The 20798-nt window shown below is 35.5% G+C and overlaps 1 protein-coding gene across 4 annotated transcripts in view; it reads right to left on the bottom strand.

Moving 5' to 3' along the window:
* Positions 1-738: 738 nt before the first annotated feature.
* The window catches only part of LOC120185508 (protein SEMI-ROLLED LEAF 2-like), a 28649-nt gene continuing 8589 nt past the window's right edge, over positions 739-20798 (bottom strand). For 2 of the 4 annotated variants that reach the window (XM_039189704.1, XM_039189707.1), the window contains exons 17-20: positions 16505-16645; positions 16302-16430; positions 15428-15628; positions 14535-14963 (exon numbers count right to left, since the gene is read on the bottom strand). In XM_039189704.1, coding sequence (XP_039045635.1) covers positions 14808-14963; positions 15428-15628; positions 16302-16430; positions 16505-16645 — 627 coding nt within the window. In that variant the 3' untranslated portion in view covers positions 14535-14807. Of the gene's footprint in view, positions 753-8808; positions 8819-14534; positions 14964-15427; positions 15629-16301; positions 16431-16504; positions 16646-20798 lie in introns of those variants that run through there. The other 2 variants (XM_039189706.1, XM_039189705.1) reach the window with 2 other exon arrangements.

Raw genomic sequence — 20798 nt, 5'->3', positions numbered from 1 at the left:
CCCACACATATAATAATTATGCCTTCAAAATATTTTGCCCTGGCATTTTGGGTCTTTTACATCTGAATTGTAGGACCTTTGCAGTAGTCCTTTCTTCTTCAAAGTATTCTCTGCGTGAATATGAATGGTAGAGGAATGAGGTATCTTATTGCTCCTTTTTGTTGTGGCGACTTGAAATCATTTGGGCAGCAAATTTGTTGAAAAGGTCGGGATCATCCCCATGACAGTAGCCACCATCGTGTATGACATTGTTCTTTACTAGGCTATTGAAGTAAGAAAGCAAAACAACACTAACGAGAAAATTGACAATGTTAGCATGCCACAAAATTGCCGCGACAAATAATAATTTCTCATTAGGGAATTTTTCCTTAATCTCCATTTCATTCCTTAATTCTTTTATAATTTCTAGCCTAGATAAATGATCAATACTTGGGGTTTAGGATGAGTGAGTTCAATAGAATCCAAAGGTTCAAATTTCATACTTGTCTAGCTATGGGTAAGCTAGTCTGACTCATCTCCTTTGGAATATCCTCGAGCTCCTCTTTATCTTCTTCATCAAGCTTCAAGTGATTATCAGTGTATAAAAATTTGTTGCGGCAAAATTCTGTAGCTTTCCTTTGGTCATCAACTCCTACTGATGGGGGCTTTTCTTTTGCCGTGGCAAAATTTTTTGTGTCTTCATTGGTTGCACTCTTCGAACCCTCATCATTATTTTCCAGTAAATGTGAATCTTCTTGAACCTTCGGATCTTCGTGCATAATCTCTTGACCGGGCTCTCCGAGTGTTACCCCCCTCCAAATTTAGCATCTTTGTAGATTTTGGTGCCACTCCTTAAGGTGAATGTACCACAATGCTCCATGTCTTGAGCCTGAGTGACTTCAGTATCACTAGGTAGATTGCCATGTGGGCAAAAATGTAATATCGTGGCAATTTGACCAACCTGACCCTCCAAGACCCTCAAAGATGAGCTATGGCTTTGAAACAAAGCATCTTGTTTTTTATAGAGGTCGTATGGTCATGCAGCATGGTCTTCGTGGTTAATATAAAATCTAGCATTGTGGTCTCCAAAGAACTTGTGTTGCATGAAGATGATACTCCCTCGTTAGAATTATGCCATGACATATTCGTTTGAAAACCCTGTGAGTCATTGAAGTTATGCTGCCTAGCGGGCTGACTAGCACTGCTAGTTCCTTGATTTGCCTAAGAGAAGTTTGTACGCTGACACCATCCCAGATTGTTAGAATAAGGGTTGTTGTTGCCTCGATTATAATTATCTACATAGTGGATGGATTCCAGATTGGTCAGACACTCGCTCTCATTGTGATTGCCATGGCATAATAAACATACTGAATTGGTTGTCTTTATTTTTCTCACCTCACTTGGCCTTTGCAAATTCTTCAACATATCGGTGATAGCAGCAAGTTGGGCAGACATCGAATCCTTAGAATCTAGCTCGAAAGCTCCATATGATTTTCGCCCAAGGCCAAGCCTTGTAGATGGAAATTGGTAATAGTTGGTGTCAATCCTATCCAAAATGTCAAATGCCTCTGCTGGTGATTTGTCAAGTAATGTCCCATTTTCCAAGGCATCTAGTGTCATCCTCGTGGGTGATTGACTCCATTGTAGAATATTACAACTTGAGTCCAGTTGTGGAATCCATGATTGGGGCAATTGCGAATCAAACTTTTGTATCGATCCCAGCACTCATACATAGACTCTTCATCACCTTGGTGAAAAGATGCTATGGCATTTCTAAGATGGTTATTCATATTGGGTTGATTATGCCATAGCAAAAAATTTTTGCACAAGTCAACCCAATACCTTATCGAGCCGGAAGGTAATCCATTGAGCCATGCTTTGGCGTAATCTTTCAAAGAGTATGGAAATAACTTCAATTTTAGCACATCTTCATGCACACCTTGTTGTCGAAAGGAGTCACAAACCTCTAAAAATGCCCGAAGATGTTGCCTTGTATCCTCTTGAGGAGTACCACCAAACTGTCCAATAAAGTCCAACATGTTGAACATAACCAGTTTGAGCTCGAAGTGGGCTGCCTGAATCTTGGGTACCACAATTCTAGGATTTAGGTCGTCTATGATAGGGTTTAAGTAATCTAGAATAGTACAAGGCCTAGTTGCATTCCTAGAATTTAAAATTGCCTCGACATTATGATATTCCTCTTGACCAATTCCATGATTTCTGTTCTGATACATGTTTTCTTGAGCACGTTGAGCACGTAAAATAAAAACTTGAAAAAGACAAGGAAAATAACAAGTAATACTATACAAAAAATGAACAAGTAAAATAAAATGCTTTGACAAAACAAATTAACTTCCGGTTGCCAATCCCCGGCAACGGTGCCAAAAACTTGTCCGCTCGGTATGAGTACTATAAATGAGTGCGGATATGTGTGCAAGTGTACACAATCGAACAAGTAATACAGTGATAAGTGAGTATCGTCTCCACAGGGATTGGAGGAAGTCGAATAAGTTCTATCAAAGCGCTTTACTTTGTCACCTAATTAAAGTTAGTGATGGTATATACAAATGATAATGATGTGGCAAAATGATATGGATGTTGTGGAAATGGAATGGTGGTATGGTAGCAAATGGATATGTCGTGGCAAAGTGGATGGAAATGTCGTGGAAATTAAATTATTTGAGTGCAAACAAATGGAAATGTCAAGGCAAAATGAAATGTAAATATATGATTTGATTAATAGGACTTTGTCTTTCTTGCACGACAAGCTACTATGGGAATGAGTGATAGGAGTCACTCTAGAAAATCTAAGTTTACTTCTCTGAGCAGTCTTATCTCTATGCCTCTTATGCTTGACAGAGTATACTAAGGTTCCCATGCTATCTCTAGTAAGGGACTCGACAGATTGAAGATGCCCTGGCAAAACCGATTGGCGTAAACCCCTGTAGTGATCCTATTGGTCCAAATAACATGATATATCTCAACAATACCTTTTTGCGGCAGCATTAACATCTAACCTATCGCTCATGCACAACTCCTTTTAGTCGAATGAAATCCTAGCCTTATCTCTAAGGTGGATTAGGCCTAGTTACTATCTAGAACCCCTTGCTTATGTGGTTCCTCCCTAGTTTCTCTTGAACACTAAGGATGTGTTACCTAGGTATTCTCTCAAACACTAAGAATCTCCTAAGGAATGGCTACTCTCGTAGCTCCTACAACCTTAAGGAACTAAGCTTCATAAACAAAACAGATTATAGCATAGAAAAATAACCATTCATTGAAATAAAACTTAAACATCCAAAATGAACTCTCACCAAATAGGATTAGTTCATGGTGGGGTTCGAAATAAACAAGCAAAAAACAAGTTTTATCCGTTCCATACAACCCAAGTGAAAAATATTAAAGCAAAGAACAAAGGGAAGGAGGAAAAACCTTCGACGTGCACTACCGGAGCTTCCCTAGGCCACCATGAACTGCCCCCAGCGAACTAGCTCCTCTCGGATGACTAGAACGCCACTCCCTTAAGCTTGTCATGGAGAAATGCCACGGCAAGTAGGATTGACGGAGAAAAGTGAGACATTCTCTCTCTAACTTTTAAGCTCAAACGGCGTGGAACCAAAGTCCCTAACATTGGGGCTTCATCCTCTATTTATAGGGCAAAATTAACCCTAGGACTTGGTGTTGAAATTCCTAGGAAACCCCAAACCATACTTAAATCACGTGGGTATTGGGCAGAGCATAGCAGTGATCCAGTATGGGTTGCTGACTGAGTACCCGGCATAATCCCACTACAGACGCCCAAGGACAGACAAGATCTGCGGAGCAGGCGGCGTGGTCAGCAGGATCGGCTATAGCAGCGCCGACCCCTTCAGGCGGATCTTCGAGACAGATTTCTCGGGCAGAGATCACGGAAAGTAGGAGACAGTTGGCTAAAATATCTTCTTGCTCTCTTTCGAAATGCCAATCCAACTCGGCATTTTCATTCTGCTCAGCAATCTCTTTATGTCACGACATTTCATTTTCTCTTTTCCTTGCTCTCAATTCCTGCACATCATTAGACAAACACCTTCCCCATAAGGTAGCCCTGATGACAAATTAAAATGTCGCGGCAAACCGAATTCCACCACATGCAACTAAATGATTCTAAATGCATCTACATGTTCCTAAATTAGCTCTTAAACTTTCAATAACTTAAGTGAAAAGGTCCCAAAATGTGACCTTTTTACGGAGTTATCACATATGAAATTGGCTCATACTTATTACTTATTTATATTTTTTAATTGGCCCATAACTTTTTAAATGGGTATAATTTAGTACTTTTTATATTAATTTCAACCTCACATTTTTCAATTATTTATATTTGGTCCTCATCAATGCATGTTGTTTAATTTATTTAAATTTTTACTTGTAATTACATATTTGTTCAATTTAGTTCTTAATTTTTTATTTTTCATAAAATTGATCCATGATTATTTATATTCTTAGTAATTTACTCTAAATCATATACAATTATAAATTGCTATTCAACGTTTGCGAAAGACAAAAATAATTAATCCAAAAATAAAAATTGACCTGATTTAAACTCAATCTGTATCTGATAGAGATTTGACCTAAATTTTATATGTCAATGATGTGACCCGATTTGAACGAGAACCACCTGAAGTCTATCTGAATCTGAATTAACCTAGTCTTTAACTGCTCCAGACCTGAACTGACATCGATCAAACTGAAAGTAACCGACCTCAACCCAAACTGTACTTGGTGTCAAATCAGCCCGAAAATGACCCAACCTGATTTGAACTGGACCCGACCTGATTCGAGTCGAAGCATCAAATTTAACTGACTTGATTTGTATTCTGATTTTATCCGACCTGACAGGATTCGACTAAAACCTGAACGATTACCCTATTTTACATTCCTAAGTGTTAGGTACGATTTTGAAACAAAAAAATAGTTTGATGACCAAAACAGAACAAAAAATTATATTTAAGTACTAAATGTGTAATTTACCCTTAACATTATTATATTTTATAATAAGTTGTGGGAATTTAAAGAAAAAATCATGGTAGTGATATCGTAGTGAACACATCAACATCTATTATATTTATAATCATGATAAACACAACACGGTAAAAAAATTCAACAGTAACCTTAGTTTAAATCCTTGGTTTTGCTGTGTTGGCCGGTTCTTGATGTGAATTATTTTTTATTAACGTCGTCTTGAGTTCGTCAGGTACCTTCGTGATTTTGAGAAACTTTTATGATGTCGTTTTAACGTTGTATTTAATTTATTGCATTTTTCTCAATGTTTTCGTAAATTTAAACTTTTAATTAATATTGCTAACCGGCTAGTCCCATAGATGATGAGGTTAAAGACATATAATCTTAGATTCAGACTAAATTTTTTACGATGTCTGATTTTAATTTATGATTGTTTGTGGTGTTTCAGTAGTTTGATTCCTTCTTGTGGTTCATTATCCAGTTAGATTTGTTTGTATTTATCTTTTGTTCAAATTTTTTTTTAAGTTTTAATCTCTTTCTTATAGGATCCTTATGATCTCATTATTAATTTATTGTAGTTACAGAAAAATATTATAATTATGTATTTCATTTATAAATTTCATTATAATTTTTAATATTTTATTTATTTAATAAAACTAGCGAAAATATTTGCTTAAAAAATCGGTGAAATAGAAAACAAAGGGAAATGAAATGAAATCATGTATAGATTTTAGATAAAATAACCTCAGTGACCGAAAATACCTTATAATATACGATTTTAACCAATTTTTTTTTTGGATTTGCCAAAATTCGCAACAAATTCGCAATGCGAACTCTAATTTCGCAACCCAGTTTCCAATTTCGCAATGCGAATATGTAAATCGCAACACATAAGTCAAATTCGCAACGCGATAGTCAAATTCGCAACACAAAAGTCAAATTCGCAACGCGATAGTCAAATTCGCAACACAAAAGTCAAATTCGCAACGCGGAATTTCAAATTCGCAACTGAATTTCAAATTCGCAACTAGATTTTCGAATTCGCAACTCGAATTTAATTTCGCAACACAAATTTAATTTCGCAACATGTTTTAGTTTTACAACACAAATATTTTTGGGTATATAACAACGCAGCAGCAGTAACTCATAACCTAAATCCCTAAATCGCAACTCATTTCATCTCCATCTATCACTCTCTCTGGTGACATCCGTTCCTATATCCAACGACATCCTTCCCCATCTCTAATTTTTTTTTACATAATTTTATTTCTATATAATTTTTCAATGATTTCTCTCCCAAATTATCAACTATCAACTTAATAAAGGTATGTTTTTCTCTAAGTTATTGATGATATCTAGTTTATAGCTCGTTTGTTTAGTAAATTAATTTACAATTTGTAGAAAGAAATCATCTAATGTTGATCATGTTTGGATAGATTTGTGTTTTGGAGGGTCATGGGAGAATGTTCATGGTGTTTTACAATATGTGCCTTTACCCATGAATCTTCAACTAAAACTGTCATTAAAAAAGTTAACTTATGAAACTCTAATGTTACGTGTTGCAAAGAAATTGAATTTAGAGCCTCTAAGTGGATTTAGGCTATCTTATCAGAGAAAATGTAAAGTTTATTTGTTAACTGACAATGAAGATGTTGAACGATTCATTGCTTACATTAGTGTTTCACAAGAAGATGATGTTACATTGTATATTGTTGAACCTAGAAGTAGCAAGTTAGGTCAGTAGCGGGTAGTAATCAACTAAGTTCTTCAACCCCAGTTTATGGTGCTCATAATGTACAACGTTATTATCAACCTCAAAATTTAATGGTTCCACAACAATTTCATCACCAAGAAAATTTTGTTTCACCACATTTCCAATACCAAACACAATATCAAACACAATCTCAAAACCCACAACATTTTCCTAATCCAAATCCCAATCAACTTTCAGCACCAAATTCTGATTTTCGTATTGACCAATTAGACGATTATGAGCCAACAAAAAAATTTGTGAGTACTAGTCAGTATTCGAAATTTGATCTTGGTTAATACCCGGACTTTGATCTTGGTCAATACTCGAATTTTGATGATGTGATGGAAGAAGAAACAGACCCTGCATGTAATAATTTTGATATTGGTCAATACCAGAATTTTGATGATGAAACAGCCGCTGCCGAGGAAGATGTTGTTGATGATAATGAGGAGGAAGTTACGACTGTGAATGAACATGTTGAACATCCATTTTGTAATTCATATAACTCTGAAGAAGAAAAAGAAGAATAAGAAGTCCCCGAAGAAAAGAAAAAGAAGAAAATGCCACGGGAGTATAACTGGAATATGCCAGAGTTACTTCAGATACCAAAGAAGAGTTGGTAAAGATAGCAGTTGATTGTTACACAAAAGTTATTCGTATCAAGAAAGATAATTGTTTTGATATAAAGGGAGACTTGAAGATAGCTTTGTATACGAAATGTGTGGAAGATAGCTATCAACTAAAAGTTAACAAATCAAGCAAAGATCGTTTCGAAACAAAGTGTATGATTGACAAAAACTGTACGTGGCGTATGAATGCAAAAGGATAAAAGATTGTGAAATGTTTCAAGTTAGGACTTTTATTCATAAATATACATGTTCAAGAAATCAAGCTTTTCCTCACCATAGACAAACAAACAAAAGGGTGTTGGGTGGTTTTCTGGCTGAGTTAATGTTTTTAAATGGAAGGGTATATCGGGGACATGAAATTATGACTGACATGAATGCTCGGTTCAAGATTAGTATCTCATATTCTCAAGCTTGGAGAGCCAAATGTTATGCCTTGGAATTGTTGAGGGGGTCGCCAGAAGCATCGTTTGCCCAACTGCCGGCTTATTGTCACAATTTAAAGCTGAAAAATCCTGGGTCGGTAACTCATATCAAAACAGATAGAGATGGACGTTTTGAGTTGATGTTTATCGCCATTGGTGATGTGGTTAGTAAATAATTATAATTTTGTTGACTCATTTTTGTTAGTTGCATGCATTTCACATTTAAATGATTATATTTCTTTTGTTTATGATTTTGTAGATTCGTTCGTTTATTACTTGCATGCGCCCAGTTATTATAGTTGACGGATCACATTTGAAAGGTCGATACCTTGGAGTAAACTTATTAGCAGTAGCCATGGATGCTAACAATGGGATACTGCCAATAGCTTACGGGGTTGGCAAATCTGAAACCTCTGATTCATGGACATGGTTTATGGGGTATCTTAGGGATTGTATAGGTCCTATTAGCAATCTGACAATCATATCCGATAGGGCAAACTCAATTGACAACGCTATTAGAAGGTGTTTCTCAGATGTTTTTCATGGACTTTGTGGTGTTCATTTGTACAGAAATCTAAAATCAAGGTCTGCTGGTATAAAAAATCACAAATGGACATACTGGAAGGCTGTAAAAGCATATTGGGAAGTGGATTTTAATAAGCATATAAATTGTTTAAGACGTGTTTTGCCTCAATGTGCTTAAACACTAGAAGATTTCGGGTTTGAAATATAGTCAAGAGTACATCAACTTGGAGCAAGATATGGTTTCATGACGTCTAATAGTGCAGAATCAATCAACGTTCTAAGTCGTCATTTCCCGGAAATTACCCATTACTATGTTAATGGAGTTTTTTCGAGCCTCTATTCAACAGTGGTACTACAAGAAAAGAAACCATGCAGGTATTATTTCTTTTCGTAACTTATCATATATTTTACTAAGTATTACTTATTTAAATTTACAGGAACATTGGAATGACGTGTTACACCATGGACTGAAAAAAAGATAACGAAATGTGTTGTGAAGTCAACGTCATGGAGAGTTCAACCATGTTCAAACACTTTGTTTGAAGTATTAGATAATAACTTAAATGGGCTTGTCGATCTAAATCCAAAAAATCACGATCGTATACCATCTAAGGGTGAAGAGAAGAGGATATCGACATGTAGTCGGTGCAAGGAAAGTGGTCATACAAGGTTGACCTGTGGATCACCAGTGCCATCACAATCATCTTTTCCTCTATCAAAAAATGGATCATCATCAAAATTCAAAGCTCATATGGTGCTAAGCAAAAGGAAATCAAAATCGCAATCAAAATCAAAATCTCAATCACAACCGGCTTCACCTTTTGGGACTTATTAACTTAGGTGATTTTTAAATGCAAACGTTGTATTATGTGTATTTTATGTGTGAATGCATACATTTTCAGTTAGACATTCATTAGTAACTTGAGTTTGAACATTGCTATGATCTGTTCAGTTGTTATCATGTTGGGATTTTCTCTTGTGTTTGATTGCTTATATAGTTGTTCTCTTGCTTCTTCAAGTGTCATTAGCTTGTATTTATAGCTTGGAATGTGTTTGATGTTGTATATAACTTGATGTTGTATGTCGCGATCAACGCGAAAGTCAAATTCGCAACGCGAAAGTCAAATTCGCAATGCAAAAGTCAAATTCGCAACGCAAATTGCAAACCGAAAATCGCGTTGCGAATTTGACTTTCACGTTGTTAATTTGTACCTTCAACATGTCTTGTTTGCCTTCAACATAATGCAGATTGAATTTAAAACAAAAAATTAACTTTTACAAATCAATTAAACAAGAAAAAAATAATTCTTATTTCCTCATCAATTAAACAAATCAACTTTCAATGTAAAATTCAATTAAACAAGCAAAAAAAGTGTACCCAGACTGTTGTTTATGCACAAATACATCAATTTCACGCAGCTCACGTAGGAATAACCTGCAGAAACCAAACATTTGCTCAAACAACACTTTCTATAATCTAAAACCAACAAACAGAAAATTATTGAATTCTAGGTACTTAACCAAACATTTTCAAACCAACAAAGAGTATATATGTTAACAACACTTGCTCAAACTTACCAATTGTTTATGCAAACTTTCAGCACGCGGATGCAGGTAGGCAACATCTCGCATATATCGCTCGAGCCATAAAATGCCGAAACCATAAGCCTACTGCACCTCTATATGTATTGTGGGAGGTAGAAGGTGTTTACTTCCTTTCGTCAAACGCTCCAAGCACATGCATACAAGAGGACCACAATCCCCTCTGGCTCCCTCCGTTTGTTGTGGCGTGGTATCGTCTCTGATCATTGTAACTTTGAACTTTTTTGGCTTCTTGTTTCCAGATTTAGTCCAATAATCAATCGCGTCCAAGTATTTCGCCAAATGAGCGCTCCATCCCTTATAATATCTCTTAAATCAGACAATAGTATGTAATTCAACATGATGTCATATACCATTGTCTTCAGGGATGGGAGATGAAGCTCGACAAGAAGCCAATGACGACGTTCCAAAACAGGGATAAACACATGCAATCATAAATAATTGCACACATCAAATAAAATTTATGAAAACCTTTACAATATTCAAAAAATAAATACTAACCTTATCGACCTCCCACCACGCATGATAAAGTTTAGCTTTTCCATTACCCAACGTATATGAAGCATCTCTCGGATCCTTCAAGTGAGCTACGTGAAAAGACGTCGGCATAATAGTCCATCGAGTATTTCTTATTTTCCTCAATTTCCTTATTATTAGAAGACATGACAACATGCATCAATATGTTGTTTTATAAAAAAATACATATATTAGTGAATTTATTAATAATTTAAAAAAATTAATCAAAATGTAATATAAGAAGAATATAAGACTTACCACCCCTTCTAGATAGTCATTATCTTCAACCCTAATAAAATACCCCACCAAGACTGATCAAGAAACAAATGAATAACATCGTCGAGTTGGCATAGGTCAGAATAGTACCCCTTGCTCCGCTCATGTAGATAAAAATCAACTGCGGTCTTAGCTCAAAGGGTATATCCGTAATTGTGTCCGGTAGTGTTTCCCTCTCCTGCTGAGGAATGGTACTGGCCGGTAACACATACGAAAGCCAACTCATCCATCATATCGGGCACGGGAGGGGGTTTATCAATATGTCGACATATGACGCCATGTGAATCAGGCTCTTGAATGGCGGGCGGGACCTCTTGAACGATGACAGGGGCCTCTTGAACGGTAGGAGGGGCTTCTTCGATGATAAGAGGGGCCTCTTGAACGATAGGAGGCGCATCTTGAATGATGATAGGTGCATCGGGCTTCTTCTTACGGAGTCTTGGCACTAATGGGGTGAACGGAGACGTAATGGCACATGCACGACGTCTGATGCGTGAACCTCGTCGTGCAAGAAAAACCCGATGTAAAGCATCTACCTTATCGGGCCGCTGAAAATAAATTAATACATAAATCAGTAAATAAATAAATAAATAATGTCGAAAAAAGGTTATTTGCATTTTTAGTATAGTATTAAACAAATTTATCTCATTGTGTAGAGCATGAACCTCATTCTACAACGATGAAACAATCTCGCATAGAGCGGCAACCTCATCACGTAAAGTAGATACCTCACTACGTAGCGTATAATTGTCATCGCGTAAAAAATCCACCTCACCACGTAAAGACCGAACCTCATCACGCCATTCACCATTATCTTCACGTAAAGTATCGACCTCATGACGCAAAGCACCGACCTCATCACGTAACTCCCCTAACTCATCCCGTGGAGGTGGGAACAGGGAGATAAATATCGTAGCCTCTTTCCCGGTCGCCGATCATGAGGTGATGGTGGAGAAGAGTCTCGATGATGTGATGGAATAGGTGATGGTGGAGGTGGAGAAGAGGCTCGATCAGTTTATGGCTCCAGGTGTCGAGCTGTAGAATCGGCCCGATCAGGTGATGGCTCTCGAAGTAGGGGGTGCTCATCATCCGTCCCATCAAAAAACCGCTTACTAGCTTGCCACCAATCAGTGGCAAGCTCAGCCTCTGTGGGTGTCAGCCTCTGTAATGGATAGTTAGCCTCCTAACAATATAAAAGCTCAAACAAAGTTAAATTTGTACTAGTAATAACTTATTTATATATGGTATTATTTGTGTGTTAACTTACATCATTCATCATCGTATATGGGAGTAACTCTTCCCAATCCAACATGCGGATCCTCTTCCAGGTAATAGCCCTAGGAATATCATTTGATCTTTTTATCGCATATGTCTGCATGCTGGGGAAAACCTCAAATATCCAAATCTATAAATAATATAATACACAAACATTAGTAATTGTTAAATAATTAATTATAATTTTGGAAACATTATATAGAAATTTTTACCTTGAAGGCCCAATTAAAGCCTGTCAAAGTGTATTTAGAACCATCGCCCCACAAACTTTTTCGGTCCTCAAAGGCAGACGACAACTTCTTCCAGGTAGCTTTCCATAGATATGAAACCCACAGAAACAGGTTCCATGCATTTAGGTCCTCTACCAATAATATTAGGTCCTCATAGATAGGTTGTCTGCCCTCTTTGCCTAAAAAGTCGTTATGCAAAAGTAATAAATGGCATACTCTGACAACATCAAGGTCATCTATCAGAGTAAAACCATCTTTAACAAATAATCTCTTCAAGTCATCGACGTGTAAACTCGGCTTCGACTTTGCCAACTTAGGAAAAACCCGAGATAACCATGATAGGCGGGATATATGACTAGTGTACCGGGTTACTTCATCGTGTCCGAAGCGTAGACTAGTGATTAAGCAAAACTCCTCCCGCCCAAAACAAGTATACGCCGGTGCCGGAGGAAAATGAAACCATATCTCTTCATCACCACGTTGTATCCTCTCGGGTAGATCGTTAGTCATGGTATGAAGAAACAAATGTGTCAACATAGCATCTCCACCCGTATGTTGTTCTTTCAGCCATGGCCCGAAGCAAGTATCCTCAAACAATTTTCTTTGTAGAGGTGTAAGCGTCGACGCAATTTTAGTAGCTAGGCTTAATTTATTCCTTAAGGTCAATGCAACCGAAAAAAACTTCTACAAAAACTACAAATTATACACTATAAACAAACATGATATTAAACAGTGAAAACAAAGCCAAATATGTTTCAAACTAGCACGGTATTCACATGTTGTCATTATTCCATCATAGTTCACAAAATGCATCAAATAACATTCTAGAAGTAAGCATTATATAAACATTTAAAAGGACAACATATAGGTTTACTGCAGGTTCAAGGACAACATAAAGAGTAGTAGTTTATTCTTGAAACTTAAATTAGCAACACTGTGAAGTTAGTATTTGTCTTTGTTTTGTCTTTTTGTTGAAGTAATGCAATTCATTCAAGTTTCAATTTGCAGAATAAGAGTAGTTTCTGAAACTTAAATTCGCAACGCGAAAATGAAAATCACAACGCGAAACTAAAATCACGTTGCGATTTTCATTTTCGCGTTGCGATTTTGGTATTGCGATTTTCATTTTCGTGTTGCGAATTTAAGTTTCAAAAAATATTCTTCTGCAAATTTAAACTTGAATGAATTGTATTTCTTCAACAAAAAGACAAAATAAAGACAAATACTAACTTCACATGGTTAAAGACTAATAGTTTAGCAGTATTGGCAGCAACCAAATGAATTTACAAAGCAATCTCAGTGAAATTGTTAACCTTTATATATATTGAAATTACCAGTAAATTTATCATCAATATAAGAAAAATCTAATAATAATACAAAAATTTCAAAATAAAAATAAGAGATTAAAAAACTAACCTCGGTAGTTGATTTTCCATTTCTGACCGTGAATGGTTGTGAGGGTTGCTCTGAGAGATGAGATAGACAGATTTCGCCGGAAATGGGGAGGGATTTCGTCGGAGATGGGGACGGATGTCGCCGTAGAGAGTGAGAGATGGAGATGGGACTGAGTTGTGATTTAGGGTTTTATGTTATGATTTGCGATAATACTGTTTATTTATGTTGCAAATTAATATTGTATTTCGCGTTGCGAATTTGTCTCTCGCGTTGCGAATTTGACTTTTGTGTTACGAATTTGGCTATCGCGTTGCGAATTTGACTTTTGTGTTGCGAATTTGGCTATCGCGTTGCGAATTTGGCTATCGCGTTGCAGATTTGACTATCACGTTGCGAATTTGACTTCTGTGTTGCGATTTACAAATTCGCATTGCGATTTAAAGATTCGCGTTGCGAATTTAGAAAATCGCAATGCAATTTATATATTCGCGTTGCGAATTTGTTGGTCATTTTGACAAATCCAAAAAAAATTGGTTAAAATCATATATTATAAGACATTTTCGATCACTGAGGTTATTTTCTCTAGATTTTATTGTAATGGCTCCAATTTTCTAAATACAAAAGATCATGCAGCGTTGTCGACTATTTTCATTCTAGCCTCGCAGTGACGGAAATAATTATCAGCCTTTTTAAGTGTGATCAGAACATCTCTCATAAGGAATCTGGGTGCACTTACCGACGTTTTGCATGCTTCATATGCACTAACCAACTAATTATTAAAAAAAATTAGTTATTCGAATCATATTTTATAACTCAAATTTTATTTGAACTATTTTTTAGTATAGTCAAATCAAACTTTTTAGTATCAAGTTGAGTCGAAAAAATTGATTTTGTTTCAGTCGAATATACTTTTACTCACACCTATTTGTGCTAAAGAAAAACCAAGGAATCGAGTTTTTTTTCTTTCTTCTAAATCAACCAAACAATTGCATTGTCATACAAATGTGACTCAAAAGAATTATCAAAGTCTTACAATGCTCTCTTGTCCAATACTATGCCATCACCATGCCCATCCTTCCTCTCCCCTACTCGCTTCTTCCATTTTGGAGCATTTGTAGATTAAGCTTCAATGGATCCACACAAAAAAAAATGAAAAGAATCGACAATTATCTGGAAACTACATGTACATATGCACCAAACCTCTTTAGCATCCAGCTGCTTTCAAGAACTTGTCGTAAGGACTTGAGGGTGGTAATTTGAAAGAATGTTGCCCGTATTCTAGTGCACAAAGGGCAAGTTGTCCCCTTCCATGAGCTTGCTCCTTCCCAATTACCTTCAGGTCTTCATAAAGCTCTACTTCCTAATGTAGGAAAAGAATAGCCCACCAAAGATATTATTATTGGTGGCATCAAATATTATCAAGGGTAAACTACATATTTAGTCACTCACCTATTCTCGTTGTTCCGTTTTAGTCGCCCAACTTTTTTTTTCTTTTCAAAAGCATATCTAACATTATGTTTTGGTTCTGTTTTGGTCACCTCCCGTTGTAAAATAAACAGAGATGCTAATGTGGCAATTTTTTACTTTTTCAATGATGATGTGGCATTACCTTTAAGGTAACACGTCAGCATCACCGTTAAGTTTTTAACAGAAGGTGACCAAAATGGAACTGCAGGAATAGGTGGGTGACTAAATACATAGTTTTCCCTATTATCAATGGTATTGAGAGGTGATGATTCAGGTTATGCTTTGGCTTAGGGAAGAATGCAGATGGATCTAAAACATCAATACAGATGCTTGTCATATGTTTAAAGACCAACTCACCATATTCGGTAAACAGAGGACCTCGTTTTTGTTTTCCTCCAGGGTTGCCTTGCCATCCTGTTGATGCTTGAAGCTATGAAGCACTGACATCTTTTGTTGTTTGCCGATTACAAGAGCTTCACACTGACTCCTCATCTGGTCATAAGGAATGGGTGTGGCCGAAATGGAAAAGCTTGCGACTTGCCGTGCCGTTTCCAGAACCTATGACAAACAAATCAGTATAATTTGTGAGAAAATGTAGTTTAGCTCTTTGTACACAACAGCTAGGAACAAATTCAATTGCTCAATAAGATGGATTAAATGATTTTTCTCTCCTCTGACTTCAATTTCAACTAGGAAGGTTGGTTAGAGTTCTAAAAACAACAAAACTTATTGCATGATAAAAGGTACAAAGATGCACAGATTACATTGAAGAGTTGAAACTCGTTTGATTTGGCTAAACCCCATTTATCAGTTTGTGATATGAATTAATATGTTATATCATATGCACTTCGCATTTTCAGACAATATTTAAGGCTTGGAAAACAGAAATGATCTTAGCAGAATCTCAAGAAAAAGCAAAAGCTTAATACATTCAAAATTTCAGTATCATATAGCAAAACCTTATCAATTTTCCTAAAATGAAATTTTTAAATTTCACCAGAATCCAACAAAAACGTAGCCTCTACCTTTTTAAGATTTTATAGACCATATGAACTCAGATGAAGAGAGACAGAGAGGCCTACGGAATCCAAATTTTATACTATCCAGATAGTTCTTATAGACTCTACCTAAGGAGTTAAGACATATTATCTTTTTGCAGTTTTAATGTTTCCAAAGTCATTGAGAAATTATACTTTATATCATTATAGATATAAAGAACTGATCATCTTACCGAATCCAAAAGTTCATTGACACTTAAAACATCTAGTGTACTGAGAGATTGAGATGCTTTGCGATCTGACTGACTTCCATTGGCTTCAGGGAAGGCTTCATCATCTGTTATTGTGGCTAGAGGCAAAATCTGGAAGAAAATAAAAACCAAGTCAACCAAACTCATTGTATTATAGGATACGATGTAATCCAGGTATGATCTACCTCTTCAAATGGCTGAAACTCTATTTGTGCAAGAGGAGAACATGGTCTTGGTGTCTCCATAAACAATGGAGCACCAAATGGGTATGCATCGTCTGGTGAAAAGCCCTCACGAATTTGTTTCTTAACACTTGACAACTCATCCTATAAGAAGCAGAAAAAGGTTGATAAGAATCTTGTTTGCTACCAAGCTCCAATAAATTCTATTAATTCCTTTTCAAAAGAAATATGGAACAACTTAGTAACATGCAACACCTATTTGTTACAACTCAAAATGCCCTTACAAAAGCATTGACAATTAAAATCACTATTACCCTTTACAAGCCACACAACTGAACAAGGGGGAGGGGGCAGCAATCCACTGATAACATTACTCCTAGTCCAAACTACACTCTGTTTTATGATGATTCTTTCTATTAGTTAACAAATAGCTGCTCTGCTCACAACCAAAATCTTTCATATAAAAGGTTTGTTAAATGAAGAACCTTAAATATCTAAGAACATAAGTTCCGCAAGTTCATCACTAAAAGAAAAAAAATCTACGCCAATGAAACTTATAATGTTACTCAAAACAAGAAAAAAATAATCACCCTCTGATAGTAGATACTTATCACTGTCCATACCATGGTTATCAAAACCGGACCGGACCGGCCGGTTGAACCGCGAACCTGTGGCATGTCCGGTCCGGTTACCTCACAAAATCGGGCTGGCAATGAACCGGCTGAAAACCGGTAAAACCGGGGTGAAACGGCTGAAAACCGGCAAAACCGGTTTGAACCGCCGGTTCACTTTTTTTCTTTTAAAAAAAAATTAAACCAAACGAACTTCGTTTGTTCAACGAGCCAAGTTAATTTCGAGTATTGCTGAGCTCGACTCGAACTCGAAAACTTTAAAAGTAAGCTCAACTCGACTCAAAAACTCACGAGCTAAAAATTATCAAGTTCAACTCGAACTCAAAATATAATATTAAAACTTGAACTCGAAAAGGCTCGAACTCAAAAAAAATTTAGAAGTTCGATTGAAGCCTAAAATTTGAGCTCAATTGAAGCAAAAGAATAGTTTGCTGTGTGCTCACCAAAAGGCTCCATGATTTTGAATGTCAAATTACCTCTATTATTTATAGAAGTAAGTTGGGATGCTCTTCTATGTTTCTTAGCCATGTGGGATTGTTTTGTTCTCATATTTTTTCTCTTTAAACTTTTGGGATGCTCTTCTATGTTTCTTAGCCATGTGGGATTGTTTTGTTTTTTTAAATTAAACCAAATGACATCATTTGTTATGATTTTTTAAGCCCCAATTTTATTTTTTTGATTATAGTTATATAATTATATTTATTATTTAATATGTTTTACCTTAAATATTATGTTGTAGTTGATTTGAATCATTTTGTTTCACTTGATTTTATGATTTTTAATTTATATATGTTATGACTTGTGATATTTTTATACCTTTTAATATTGTAAACTTAAAAAAAGTGTTACATATATATTAATATTTCTTTGAATATTATGTAAAATTAAAAAAAATATTATTTTATATAAAATCCGGTTCAACCACGGTTGAACCAGTGAACCAGTACTTCACCGGTTCAATGTCCGGTCCGGTTTTAAAAACATTGGTCCATACAGCTAGGGGAGATGGCAGAGTATAAACCTTAAAACAATAATAAAAAATTGATACATTACCTCAGAAAATTTGTCAAATTTAGTCATGAAATGAGAAATGACTGTCTCCTTCAAATGAAGATCATCTAGCTCTATTGCCAAGAAAGTTTTTACTCCTAGTTCAAACTACACTCTGTTTTATGATGATTCTTTCTATTAGTTAACAAATAGCTGCTCTGCTCACAACCAAAATCTTTCATATAAAAGGTTTGTTAAATGAAGAACCTTAAATATCTAAGAACACAAGTTCCGCAAGTTCATCACTAAAAGAAAAAAAAAATCTACGCCAACGAAACTTATAATGTTACTCAAAACAAGAAAAAAATAATCACCCTCTGATAGTAGATACTTATCACTGTCCATACTGCTAGGGGAGATTGCAGAGTATAAACCTTAAAACAATAATAAAAAATTGATACATTACCTCAGAAAATTTGTCAAATTTAGTCATGAAATGAGAAACGACTGTCTCCTTCAAATGAAGATCATCTAGCTCTATTGCCAAGAAAGTTTTTACTCCTAGTCCAAACTACACTCTGTTTTATGATGATTCTTTCTATTAGTTAACAAATAGCTGCTCTGCTCACAACCAAAATCTTTCATATAAAAGGTTTGTTAAATGAAGAACCTTAAATATCTAAGAACATAAGTTCCGCAAGTTCATCACTAAAAGAAAAAAAAATCTACGCCAATGAAACTTATAATGTTACTCAAAACAAGAAAAAAATAATCACCCTCTGATAGTAGATACTTATCACTATCCATACCATGGTTATCAAAAACCGGACCGGACCGGCCGGTTCAACCGGTTGAACCGTGAACCGGTGGCATGTCTGGTCCGGTTACCTCACAAAACCGGGTGGCAATAACCGGCTGAAAACCGGTAGAACCGGCTGAAAACCGGTAAAACCGGGGTGAAACGGCTGAAAACCTGCAAAATCGGTTTGAAACGCCGGTTCACTTTTTTTCTTTTAAAAAAAAATTAAACCAAACGACGTCGTTTGTTCAACGAGCCAAGTCAAATTCGAGTATTGTTGAGCTCGACTCGAACTCGAAAACTTTAAAAGTAAGCTCAACTCGACTCAAAAACTCACGAGCTAAAAATTATCAAGTTCAACTCGAACTCAAATATAATATTAAAACTTGAACTCAAAAAGGCTCGAACTCAAAAAAAAAATTAGAAGTTCGATTGAAGCCTAAAATTTGAGCTCAATTGAAGCAAAAGAATAGTTTGTTGTGTGCTCACCAAAAGGCTCCATGATTTTGAATGTCAAATTACCTCTATTATTTATAGAAGTAAGTTGGGATGCTCTTCTATGTTTCTTAGCCATGTGGGATTGTTTTTTTTATAAAAAAAAATTAAACCAAATGACATCATTTGTTATGATTTTTTAAGCCCCAATTTTATTTTTTTGATTATAGTTATATAATTATATTTATTATTTAATATGTTTTACCTTAAATATTATGTTGTAGTTGATTTGAATCATTTTGTTTCACTTGATTTTATGGTTTTTTTTATAGGAATGAAAGGCCTCGTTAAAAACCCCCTTCTTAAATTAAAGACCTTGAAGAAAGGTCGTTAATCATAGGAAGGAGGAAAAGAGTGCCTTGGAACTTTTATTAATATTGAACATTACATAAAAGTTAAAAATAGCACTAAATTGCTTGACATAAGACTTAAACACTCCTCCTCCCAACATAAAACCTACACACTTGGTCAAGAAAACCACAAATAGACCCTTACAATCAACCTATCCCTTTCTTTGCTAAGCTATCTGCCTCTCCGTTACACTTGATTTTATGGTTTTTAATTTATATATGTTATGACTTGTGATATTTTTATACCTTTTAATATTGTAAACTTAAAAAAAGTGTTACATATATATTAATATTTCTTTGAATATTATGTAAAATTAAAAAAAAAATTATTTTATATAAAATCCGGTTCAATCGCGGTTGAACCCGGTTGAACCAGTACCTTCACCGGTTCAATGTCCGGTCCGGTTTTAAAAACATTGGTCCATACAGCTAGGGGAGATGGCAGAGTATAAACCTTAAAACAATAATAAAAAATTGATACATTACCTCAGAAAATTTGTCAAATTTAGTCATGAAATGAGAAATGACTGTCTCCTTCAAATGAAGATCATCTAGCTCTATTGCCAAGAAAGTTTTTACTCCTAGTCCAAACTACACTCTGTTTTATGATGATTCTTTCTATTAGTTAACAAATAGCTTCTCTGCTAACAACCAAAATCTTTCATATAAAAGGTTTGTTAAATGAAGAACCTTAAATATCTAAGAACATAAGTCCGCAAGTTCATCACTAAAAGAAAAAAATCTACGCCAATGAAACTTATAATGTTACTCAAAACAAGAAAAAAATAATCACCCTCTGATAGTAGATACTTATCACTGTCCATACAGCTAGGGGAGATGGCAGAGTATAAACCTTAAAACAATAATAAAAAATTGATACATTACCTCAGAAAATTTGTCAAATTTAGTCATAAAATGAGAAATGACTGTCTCCTTCAAATGAAGATCATCTAGCTCTATTGCCAAGAAAGTTTTTACTCCTAGTCCAAACTACACTCTGTTTTATGATGATTCTTTCTATTAGTTAACAA

Source organism: Hibiscus syriacus, unplaced genomic scaffold (assembly GCF_006381635.1).
Source record: "Hibiscus syriacus cultivar Baekdansim isolate YM2019G1 unplaced genomic scaffold, ASM638163v2 tig00113123_pilon, whole genome shotgun sequence".
Taxonomy (NCBI): domain Eukaryota; kingdom Viridiplantae; phylum Streptophyta; class Magnoliopsida; order Malvales; family Malvaceae; genus Hibiscus; species Hibiscus syriacus.
Note: the sequence above shows the minus strand (reverse complement) of the source record. Positions and strands in the feature narration are given on the sequence as shown.